At 36.1% G+C, this 12,523-nt stretch overlaps 2 protein-coding genes across 5 annotated transcripts in view; one reads left to right on the top strand and one right to left on the bottom strand.

The window, feature by feature from the left end:
- The window catches only part of pacsin1b (protein kinase C and casein kinase substrate in neurons 1b), a 45,045-nt gene extending 38,486 nt beyond the window's left edge, over positions 1 to 6,559 (bottom strand). Inside the window, exon 1 of the mRNA XM_007234287.4 lies at positions 6,436 to 6,559. The gene's annotated coding sequence lies outside the window, so the exon portion shown is untranslated. The remainder of the gene's footprint in view (positions 1 to 6,435) is intronic.
- A 1,189-nt stretch (positions 6,560 to 7,748) lies between these two features.
- Positions 7,749 to 12,523, top strand: part of rps10 (ribosomal protein S10) — a 532,411-nt gene continuing 527,636 nt past the window's right edge. For all 4 annotated transcript variants that reach the window (XM_049479516.1, XM_049479514.1, XM_049479515.1 and 1 more), the window contains exons 1-4: positions 7,749 to 7,895; positions 9,716 to 9,865; positions 11,618 to 11,792; positions 11,894 to 11,971. In XM_049479516.1, the coding sequence (XP_049335473.1) occupies positions 9,716 to 9,865; positions 11,618 to 11,792; positions 11,894 to 11,971 (403 nt within the window). In that variant the 5' untranslated portion in view covers positions 7,749 to 7,895. The remainder of the gene's footprint in view (positions 7,896 to 9,715; positions 9,866 to 11,617; positions 11,793 to 11,893; positions 11,972 to 12,523) is intronic.

The raw sequence follows: 12,523 nt of genomic DNA, 5'->3' as shown, positions 1-12,523 counted from the left end.
AAAGACTAAAAGAGCCCCAAGAGGAGCATTACAAGTGAGATATATTATTAACCAAGGAGTCAAAATCTTGAGAAAAAGCATCACTGCTGCAGCCTTCAGTCTGACACTTAACCCCAGTTCACCTCTACACAAGAAATCATGGAAAACATGGCATTTTCCTACCCCTAGATGATTTAGGCTAATGAGGGATGCTTGAAATGAAAAGCGTTCTTTGTAGAAGGAAATCGAGTGTAGCTGCTATTCTATATAGTTGGTATATGACATTAAATGTACTGTATAGGAGTGGGACATCTCTCAATACAATATTACTGCAATTTTTTCACATGCTTTGAACACTGCGGCTTAATTAACAGTGAGGCTAATATATATATATATATATATATTGGTTTGCAGGCTAACGCCAAAACATGCCAGTTCAGTCAAAACAGTGGAAATCTAAGCTTACTTTAAATAAACAAAAATGTTTTACTCACCCAAATAAACTGTTTTCAATATAATAAGCAAGTAGATTAATCCAGGGCTCATCAAAACAAAGCAACGTATTTATAGCCACTCGTAATTAGCATAAATCATGCTTTTAAAGGTCTCATTCCATCGGGTTTTTTTTATTATTCATATTAAAATGCCTAGTTGTTGTCTCAAGAATGAATGAATGCAATGTAAGCTGGTTTTGGTGAAAAAAAGTGATCCGGTATAACACTGCTTTAGTCTGGTGGAGGAGTGGAGGGAACGATAGGATTTCGCATCTTGCTCATGAATATTCATACATGCAAACATATCGCCTCTGATTGGATAACAGCACTGTGACACCAGGAGGCAGCGGGATGGACAAAATCTAGAATTTTTTTTTAAAGTGTAATTCTTTGCAATGTATTATGTAACTTTACAATATGTGTAATAATGCCCTGCTAAGTGCAGTTCAGACACTGACCTAGTCTTAGAGTCTCTGTAAAATGCAAAATCCACTGGAGATCCTATGTAAACATGAAAGCGCAGCGTAAGTTCTACTATAGACTCCAATGCTACGTCACCTAATTACCTATCCAATCAGATTTTCTCTTCTGCTTTAAATAACGATCACTCATTCAGTACCTTGCTGCATTTCAGACGCTGTTGGTCGCTCTTCCCCTCCTCCCTCCCCGCCGCCTCCAGGTTGGTCCCGTTTGGTTGCCCGGGGGTTGGCTCCGCCCTGTCTTCAGTGTACGACAGGATCTGCAGAGCCCAGATGTATCAAGCCCTGGGCCGATGACGGGCCTACGCCAAAGACTCTAATACATGAAATTGTTTCTATACGACTTTCACGAACATATACGTGTACTTGTTTCGCCTACAAATATTTTGTTCAAACATTAAATAATTCAACTAACTAAATTTGCTTCCGGAGTCGTAATAGTAGAACTATAGTTACACACAGAGGTGGGTAGTCCAGGTTCAGAAAGTAAAAATCCAGGCAGTTGCGAGCCAAGATGGACGAGGTTATGAATACTAATTCACTGTTTGATGGTGACACAAATGTTTTTTCCTGATCAACTTGTTTTCTTAATTTTTTTAATCATAATATAAAAAATACACTATCAGCATAGGGTTTCAAAAGGCTCTACAACACCAGGAGGCAACGGGATGGACAAAATCTAGAATTTTTTTTTAAAGTGTAATTCTTTGCAATGTATTATGTAACTTTACAATATGTGTAATAATGCCCTGCTAAGTGCAGTTCAGACACTGACCTAGTCTTAGAGTCTCTGTAAAACGCAAAATCCACTGGAGATCCTATGTAAACCTATAGTTACACACAGAGGTGGGTAGTCCAGGTTCAGAAAGTAAAAATCCGGGCAGTTGCGAGCCAAGATGGGCGTTTTTTCCTGATCACACAAATGTTTTTTCCTGATCAACTTGTTTTCTTAATTTTTTTAATCATAATATAAAAAATACACTATCAGCATAGGGTTTCAAAAGGCTCTACAACACCAGGAGGCAGCGGGATGGACAAAATCTAGAATTTTTTTTTAAAGTGTAATTCTTTGCAATGTATTATGTAACTTTACAATATGTGTAATAATGCCCTGCTAAGTGCAGTTCAGACACTGACCTAGTCTTAGAGTCTCTGTAAAACGCAAAATCCACTGGAGATCCTATGTAAACCTATAGTTACACACAGAGGTGGGTAGTCCAGGTTCAGAAAGTAAAAATCCGGGCAGTTGCGAGCCAAGATGGGCGAGGTTATGAATACTAATTCACTGTTTGATGGTGACACAAATGTTTTTTCCTGATCAACTTGTTTTCTTAATTTTTTTAATCATAATATAAAAAATACACTATCAGCATAGGGTTTCAAAAGGCTCTACAACCTCTGCGAAGCACTGCACACTCTCCCAACATGGAGGCGTCTCATGGCGGGGGAGCCAGAGCCAAAGCCAACGTGCAATATAGGCTAGGCTACCGGTGGCAACTTTATTCTCACAACTTTTCCTTGTTGATTGTATTTTTTAAACCAGTCATTAATTTGATTATATTCCCACCATGTGGACTAATGAAGTAGTAACTTTAGTAAGTCAGACTGGGGGCGAGTCTTAGGGAGTTTACAGCTCTATGTTACAATACAAATATTGATATTTGATGTATTACAAACAAACATGAGACAATATATCACAATACAGATAATTCATCCCACCCCAAATGATGAATTAACTGACATAATTACAGGGCACATTACCTGAAAAAAAAAAAACTACTTATTATTAAATGATATAATTTGGCGTTGAGTATATTCCACACAGAAGATAATGGTTTGATTTGTTGATATGGAGAACAAATGCTTTTTGGCATGGTGGTGGCTCAGCGATTAAAGTGCTGGGATATTGATCGCAGGGTTGTGGGTTCAATAGCTGGGTCAACCAAGCTGCCACAGTTTGGACCTTAAGCACTCCATTTAACACTCTTAGCCATTTTACAGCTGACCCTGTCCTCTGACCTTTGTGTTCTAAGCAGAGTAATGAGAAACTTGTACTTGTACTGTGTTTTTTTTTTTTCGGATCAGCAATTTCAGTTAAACATAATTTAGTTTAAAGAATTATTGCACACTCTCTGTAAATTCTATAAACTTCATTTCACTTCTCAAATATCACTGTGTTCATCTGCTATATGATATATTTAACCTAAGTTGCTGATCTGAACAACCAATGATTTATAAAACAAAATCCCAAACTACTGTATTATGACCACCTCCTAGTTTCTACACTCACTGTTCATTTTTCAGCTACATTAATCATATAAGACCATTAAAGAACAGGGTAAAAGGAGGATGATAATAATAAAGTATGCAGAGAAACATATACAGGATTACAGCCTGTAATTATTAAAGCTATATACAGCTATGAAAAAAAAATAAGAGATCACTTAAAAGTTATGAGTTTATTTGATTTTAAACAAGAGAAGGATGGATGATCACAAGCCATCAAACCAAGCTGAACTGCTTGATTTTTTGCACCAGGAGTAAAGCAGCATAAAGTTATCCAAAAGCAGTGTGTAAGACTGGTGGAGGAGAACATGATGCCAGGATGCATGAAAAACTATTAAACTGATTAAAAACCCGGGTTATTTCACTGAATATTGATTTCTGAACTCGTTTGAACAACTTTATGAATATGAACTTGTTTTCTTTGCATTATTTGAGGTCTGAAATCTCTGTATATTTTTGTTAATTCAGCCATTTCTCATTTTCTGTAAATAAATGCTCTAAATGACAATATTTTTATTTGTAATTTGGGAGAAATGTTGTCTGTAGTTTATAGAATAAAACAACAATGTTCATTTTACCCAAACATAAACCTATAAATAGCAAAAACAGAAAACTGATTCAGAAACTGAAGTGGTCTCTTAATTTTTTCCAGAGCTGTATATTATAACTACCAAGTGCTCATCTATGATCAGTGTGGCTAATAAGATATCAGGGATGATAAGAATAAAAAAAATTGCATACTTTACTACCTCTACTAAAGTGTGAATCTAAAAGAACACTTCAACTTCTACTCAAATCACGAAGCCGAGTGTTGAAGCACATTCAGCTGCAACAACAGATGGCTTTTGCAGTTTAATTAAATAAGTCAAGGCATAAACAACGACTTCATTCTCATTAATTCTCATCCTGTGACAATCCTATTTACAAGTCAATCAGAACTGCTGCAGAATGAAAGCAGGGAGCAGGCCCAGAGCACGCTGACGCTTCTCAGCATAATGAAATCAAAGATGTTTCCCCTGCTAGTGTCAATTTCATTAGTGCGTACAATGACAAAGCACCAAGCAGAGCCAACAGTACACAAACGGTCAGTCTAGCAGGTGGGCTCAACTCACGGAGCATGAAACGATCAGGAAACTGTCCTGAAGACAGATAGAAACACCAGGACTAGGTTCAAACTGGACCTGCTACAATAAATACAGGGGTTGTACAATGAAACTGAAACACCTGTCATTTTAGTGTGGGAGGTTTCATGGCTAAATTGGAGCAGCCTGGTTGTCAATCTTCATTAATTGCACATTGCACCAGTAAGAGCAGAGTGTGAAGGTTCAATCAGCAGGGTAAGAGCACAGTTCTGCTCTAAATATTGCAATGTACACAACATTATGGGTGACATACCAGAGTTCAAAAGAGGACAAATTGTTGGTGCACGTCTTGCTGGAGCATCTGTGACCAAGACAGCAAGTCTTTGTGATGCATCAAGAGCCACGGTATCCAGGGTAATGTCAGCATACCACCAAGAAGGACCAACCACATCCAACAGGATTAACTGTGGACGCTGTAAGAGGAAGCTGTCTGAAAGGGATGTTCGGGTGCTAACCCGGATTGTATCCAGAAAACATAAAACCACAGCTGCCTTAATATGGCCTCAATACTTTTATAAACTCAGTGTTACACATTCTGTTTTACTTATTAATGAATTGATAGATAAATAGATACTTTATTGGTCTTCGAGGGGAAATTCTAGACATCCAGCAGCAGGTATGTATAGTACACAAAAGTTACAAAAGAAGGATAAGATATAATGGTACATATAAAAATACCACAGGAATAAACATGATATTGTTTGCTGCCACACATATTTACGATTAAAATATCCTTAGGATATAAATAAGATCTACACCAGACATGTAGTAGTAGCACAGAGACAATAAAAAAACTTTTAAAAACTCAGAAAAACACACAAAAAGACGGAGCTAAATGTCTACTTAAAACAGCATTTTTTGTTTATATATATATTTTTTGCATATTCATATATGCAACTTTCTAAAGCAGTTTCTCTGATTTTGCTATGTATAGGTAAATGTTTGAGTACATCAACATTTTACTCTATATTTTATTCTATAAACTACAGATAAAAATATTTATACATTTATACATTTTCCTTTAGAGCTGTATATTATTGTAATATCAACCAGCTCTACTTGTGTAGGACATTTATTTTAACTTAGTAAATACCAAAGCAATTATTATTTTTTAAAAATACCTGTATTATCAAATTGATAATCAAATTAAATTCCACATTACTTAATTACTGAAACAGCTAAAACAAACACAAATTATTTATTTTTTTAATTGGTATCAATAGTCATAAATAGTTCTGGGCTCTTTAAGAAGTAATAAAGGGTAAAAATATGTAATAAAACCAAACAATTAATGTTTATTGAATTTTCTTTGTTATAATCATGTTTGAATCATATTTTAGTCATGTTTTATTCTTATTATTATATATATATTTTATTGTCATGTTTTTTTTTTTATAAAGCACTTTGAATGAACGTTGTGTATGAAAGGTGCTATATAAATTAACTAGCCTTGATTCTTGATCCTTATTCTATCAGGGAATGCATTTGTTTACAGGAATTAATTTTTTTTCCTGCATAACTCACTCCAAAAAGTCAATATAAATAAAACAAACAACTGTATTTAACACACTTTGAAACACACACATAAAACGTTACATTACCATATACTATATAATTAAATTACTTCTATTCATTAGGCTGAATGTTGTCTCACAAATGGACACAGAGCCTCAGAGTCGTCAGTATTTTGGCTAAAGCCCATCACTAATTTATAAGCAGGATCCTCTTACAGCCCAGGCAGCCACATGCACCCTGTAACTCTGACTGAACACACAGGAACAGCACGAAACCAACAGCAGAACAAACCCAGCAACACAGTCAGAGACCCTCATTTAGACCCTCTGAGCACAACAAAGCCTGTTAAACTGGCCTCTTCATATCCTAATAACCCCTCAGCCTGAACACACGCTCTGATCTATTATCTACAGTATCTATATCCCCATGCTCCGCCATGCAGCAGCAGCATCAGCAGCAGCAGCAGTGCCTGAGCTCCACTGCAGCAGCAGATCAGCATCAGCAGCACTTCAGCATCAGCACCAGGCTGCCAAAACATACCAGAGACAGAATGGCGAGAATCCAGCCTCCTCCTTACAGTGATCCCTTTTTATTCCCTTTCCTTGGAAAAGCCCCAGGTCCTGGTGGAGAGCACATCGGCTAGAAGTGATGTGGTGAGGCTGGAGGCGCAGCAGCAGATGGGGGATGGTCCAGCAGCAGGAGGGAGGCTCTTACATATTCATGACTGGAGCCATTATTCTCATGGTAAAGACGTGCCTGTGAGGCGGTGTGCAGCCTCAGTGCACATACTGAGCATTATTAGCCTAAAGGGGTGGGCGATAAATGGCCCTAAAATTATATCTTCACTATATCTCACGGTATTTTATTTTTATTTTTTATTTTGTTTTATATTAATATAAAATAAAATAAAAGTAATAATACTATAACAAAGTAAGAATAATAACAAAAACAACATATAAAATAAAAAAAAATCTAATAAAACTAACGTGCATCATATTTAGTGTATGCTTATACATTGCAAACAAACAATCAAATGTAAATACAGTAAATATAGATTTAAAAAAATATATCAATATATTTTAATATGGAGTGTGTTTTTCTTTTTGCAATGGCGATATTATTGCAAATATGACATTTAAATGAACGTTAGTTTAATGCAGACGATGCCTATTATTATATATGTTAAATAAAGGTTGATTTAAGATGTCATTAAGATTTAATTGTTTTCCCATCTACACTGTAACCAAATAAGAAATATAACAAAAGTAACATAAATATCTACCATAAACCTTACGTGCATCATTTTTAGTGCATGCATAAACATTGCAAACAAACAATCAAATGTAAATACAATAAATATATATTTTTAAAAATATTGTTGTTCAAATTTGGTAAAAAATACTAAAACTACATTTTTAATTTAATATACTTTACAAAACTTTACATTAAATATACATTCTCAGTATTACCATAAAATTATTTTTTTAAGCAATATGCTTTACATTATATGATGTGTTGAAAGAAGATACATATATATATATATATATATATACATATATATATATATATATTGGTATTAAATACTGTGTATTTTTCCAGTGTCATTAAGGTGTACATAATATGTGCATCAATACGCAAAGTAGTACATTTACAATATACTTCAAGCGTATTAAAAATAATGTTTAAAAAACACATGCTTAAATCTACTTAAGTTTGCATAAGTTGTTCCAAAATAGCACATTTAGTATGTATTTAAGTAAATATTTTAATTTTAAGTTAAATGTTAAATATACTTTAAAAACATATACTTAATCCATTCATCCATTCTTCTATCCATCATTCCATCTATATAACAGTACTGCCGCAATACTGAGCGCGGCCGTTATAAAGCTCCGGAGCTGCAGGGGGCGCTGCTGGCTCCGTGACCCGCTCCTCTCTACAGTACCGGGCGAGTTCCAGCAGCGGTCCTTTCCGACTCCGGTCTCTGAGCGAGTGTAAAGGTAGGCCGAGCGCTGAACCTCAAATCCTCCAAATATCTGAATAATCCCGCTGTTTTATAACGACTTTCCCCTCCGTGCTGTATAAACACACTCTACTGTGTGTGAGAATATCAGTATTTCGGTAGATATGTTTAGTTAAATGTAATATTTTAGGAATAGTATCTGAGTGCGCTGCTGAGGCGTCGCTAGCGCTGCTGTTCAGTGTTTCCTTACCGTTCAGAGATCAGTAATACTAAGGATACTCGCTGATAACTGACTGGGGCAGTGGGGTAAAGCATTAAATACACGAATATTTGCTTGCTGGGCTTAAAAACTATTTTTGAATTAAAATTAAAGAGGTATTAACTGTATAGGAAGCTAATGTTTAGCATGCTAAGTCCCCTAGCTAGTTAGCTAGTAAGCTAACTATGAGCTCCACAGTGTAGAGGAGCTGCTGCCTGAAACAGAGCGTGCTTTTATGCCGAATTATGACATTTAGCTAATAATTCAAAAGTTCAGGTTCATTTAATGGTTATTGTATTACTGTGACTTTGGGCTAAATGAGTAAAATAATTTGAAACAAGTAGCTAAGGTTGCTAATGCTAGCTAACTTGAGTAAACCACCTACTGAAGTATACTAAACCAATGTTCTGTGGTTTCAGTAATAACTAAATTAAGTAATTTAGCGTTAATTTAATGTTTTCCTATTTTATTTAGCTACATATTCATGTGTACTTATGCACAATAGTAAGCTAGCTATGTGCAATAATGTCTGTGTAACGTTACCTTTCGTGTCCGAAAGGTAGAGGACAACTTTTTAGTGTTTCATCCGAAAATGAATGGTTTGGGTGGGTGATATTATTTTAGGGCCTTATCACTATATTTTAAGGTATATTTGCAATAATGATACTTTTGACAATATGACAAAATGCAAGAATATCCTTTAGATTGTAACAGAAGTCAATGATCCAGTATGTCATGATATTAATGATGCACTCCATCTCCATTATATACAAGATAAAAGTAAAATTAATGATACTGGACAGATATCATCCGTCTGTTGTAGATATATAATGGGAAATGAGAACCGTACATTATTTTTCTTCTGCTGAAAACTGGAGAAAAAGGAATACCCTGATTTTCTGTTAGTCGTTTGTTTGCAGTTTACATGCACTAAATATGTTGGTTACAGTATTTACATACAAAATCAGGGTCTTGGTTAAATTTATATTTTTTTGTTTCTATTCAATGTTTAAAGTTATTTTTACACTAAATAAAAAATTCAATTTATATTATTTTAGCAGTATATGCGTGATTCATTTTTTTAAAATACAATGTTTTCTCATATCCTGAAATATCGTAAATATAACGAACCCTTACTCTGTATAGTCAAACTGTCTGGATATTGATGTAATATATTTAATGTCATCAGCTTTGACAGTGCATGATTAGAAAAACAAAATGTAAAATTTATATTAATAGATTACCAGTACCATATTGTCCAGGCCTAGTTTGATCCTACTATACTTATTCTTCAACGTCTTTACATTAAGAAATGCTATGTTCTCAGTGATCAGATTCCGATGCAGACTAGTTTTAGATTGATCTTAAACTCCAATTGAACTCATCCAAAATGAATGCACTTGCTTACTGATGCTTACTATGCACGTTCTTTGTTCTGTTGATGCTTTCGTCTGGAGATGGTAGATGCTGTTTACATGCACATTTTATATTTCTGTTTATTAAGTGTTTTTTAAAAAAAAAGTTGTTAGGTTCACTGGAACTAGCTTAGACTAGTTTAATTAATAGTGTACTAAGCAGATCTACTTTTGTTTCTTCAGATGTTGATGCCCAAGAAGAATCGCATTGCTATCTATGAGCTCCTCTTCAAAGAGGGCGTCATGGTGGCCAAGAAAGATGTCCACCTGGCAAAGCACCCGGAGCTCGCTGACAAGAATGTGCCCAACCTTCACGTGATGAAGGCCATGCAGGTGAGTTCTGGGCAAGCTTGTTCTGGTTCTAATTTAAATGATATCTAAATCTCGAACTTCAGTACCACACATTGTAGAAAGGCAAAATGTCTGATTTAGTGTGTTGCTTTGAATATACTAGTCTTTGCATCTTGATCTGGTGGGACTCCTGTTGTCGGGTATGAAGATGAGGTTAAATGCAGTGAGCAGGTCGGGTTACTTAATTGGTGTCCTCTGTGAAAATAGCTGATGTTTTAAGTGGTTTAAAAAAAAAAAAGCCAGTAGGTACCTGATTTTAAACCTGAATGATCAAGGCTAAAATAAAGTCAGGGCTGTGCTGCTAACTTGGTCATTATTTATCAATTTATTTTTTAGGATGAATAATTTTAGACAAACTGTATTCATATGATCTGGGAAAAGCCTGTTTGTATCACGGGTCACGCTGCTTCTCCATCAGCACCCTGAAGAAGGAGCGAATCTGTCTCTTTCTGGGTGGGTAGATGGCTCTCAATCCCCTCACCTGTGCTCACCAGCATCACTTTGGGAGTGGGGTGTCTGTGAGCAGATGTATCAGTGCAAAGTTGCTGCACTTTCTTCTGAGTGCAACCCAGTGATGCTGGCAGTAGGAAAAGACACAGTGACTGACTTAACACCTCCTGGGATTGGGGGCATTAATGGTGATTGGCGAGTCCTGAAGATTGGATTGGTACTGTAATTGACTTAATTGACTTGTAATTGAATTGGGGAGAAATAAAATTAAGAATTAATTTTAAGGACTGTTAACTAATTTTGTTGGATGCAGACAGAATGTGGCCCCAGCCTTTAACTCATCTGTGCAGTGTGTGTACACAACACTACTGAGCATTTTATTTATTTGATTCTTTTATTTTGTTACTGTTTTTTTGCTGTGTTAGTCTGTTGTACCAGCATGTGGTGGTTTGAGCAGAAATTCACTACCGGAAACTCTAAAACTCACTGCTGTCACTCTCATTTCAAACCTTTAAAAATCTAACCACCTTCAGACAGCCTGTACCTTTTTTGTGATCTTATTTATTCTTAGCTTTTATTTCTTGTTTTAGTTCCTATATATTTCTTATTATTCTATCCTTAATAGAACTTATTAAAAAGAAATACTATAAGTTTGTTTAATTCTTACTTTTTTGTTAATATAGTCATCTTTTTATCTTAAGTTCCTTACTAAGTAAACCTCAAGTTTAATTTTAATCTTTTTTTATTCACTTTTATTTTTATTTTAGTTTAAAAGGATTAAATGAAGTTATCATTTTCATTGGCATGTCAATCCCTGTTTTTGTAAATGCTCGGCTACATATAAAATAAAAAAAGAGGGTTACCCGTAATGTATTGTCGAGTCAAAATAAAGGTTGATTGATGGATATACTTTATCAATTCTCAGTTTCTGGGAATACCATTGGCTGTTTTTTCATACGTTTGTGAAACCCTGGTGGTCTTGTACATCTGGTACGTTTGTAAGAACCTTCAGTGGTCCGGTGCAGTAAGCGCGTCACGTTACAAGCTTTAATTAGCTCTACAACTAGTTTATATTACAGCGTGATTATGCAATTCATAAGCTGCTGAAAAATGGTACAAAGGGCAACTCTGGGAACGGTGTGGCCTTCAGTATTACTTTCTGGTAAGAAGCAGCTTTGCTGTCTGGGGCAGTTATTTTAGGCTGTGTCTGAATTGTTTACTTCATGTGGTTATTTAAGGGCTTTATTTCTGGTTGCAACAATCTTATTTTGTGTTTTTCTACAGTCTCTAAAGTCCTGCGGGTACGTGAAAGAGCAGTTCGCCTGGCGCCACTTCTACTGGTACCTGACCAACGAGGGCATCCAGTACCTGAGGGACTTCTTGCACCTGCCACCAGAGATCGTGCCCGCAACCCTCCGTCGCCAGACTCGCCCCGAGACAGCCAGGCCACGCCCCAAGGGTATGATGATATCTATTCATTTGTGTTGCTTTTTTTTTCTATTTGAATGAAATTACTTTGACAGAACTATAATAATCTGAGTTGTGTGTTTTCTCTTAAAGGTCTGGAGGGAGAAAGACCAGCTCGCCTGGCCCGTGGAGAGGGAGACAGAGATGCATACAGGCGATCTGCTGCTCCCCGTAAGTACAGGCTACTGTTAAATGCTGGCCAACTCTGAAATGAGTACTACTTATTGTACAATGAATGGACGTGACATCAATATTTGATCATTATATCATCTATACCTAATGTATTTCAATATTAGTCTCTGCAGTAGGTGAAGAGAAAATATGTTTCCCAAACTATAATTATACTGCCTGGCCACCAAAAAAGGTCTCACACTAATATTTGGTTGAACCGCCTTTAGCCTTGATTGCAGCACACATTCACTGTGGCATTATTTCCATAAGCTTCTCCAACGTCACAAGATTTATTTCAATCCAGTGTTTCATTAATTCATTTTTCACCAAGATCTTGCAGCAGCATTGATGATGGTAGAGTCTGACCGCTGCACAAAGCAGCTCTTCTCCATCCAGCACATCCCAAAGATTCTCAATGAGGTCAAGATCTGGACTCTGTGGTGTACAATCCATTGACAATCCAATCCAATGAACTCTTTCACAATTCCAGCCCCATGAATCCTGGCATTGTCCTCTTGGAATATGGCTGTGTCGTCAGGGAAGAAAAAATCC

Source organism: Astyanax mexicanus, chromosome 5 (assembly GCF_023375975.1).
Source record: "Astyanax mexicanus isolate ESR-SI-001 chromosome 5, AstMex3_surface, whole genome shotgun sequence".
In the NCBI taxonomy this organism is placed as follows: Eukaryota; Metazoa; Chordata; class Actinopteri; order Characiformes; family Acestrorhamphidae; genus Astyanax; species Astyanax mexicanus.
The sequence above is the reverse complement of the archived record's forward strand: the minus strand, read 5'-3'. Positions and strand labels throughout refer to the sequence as shown.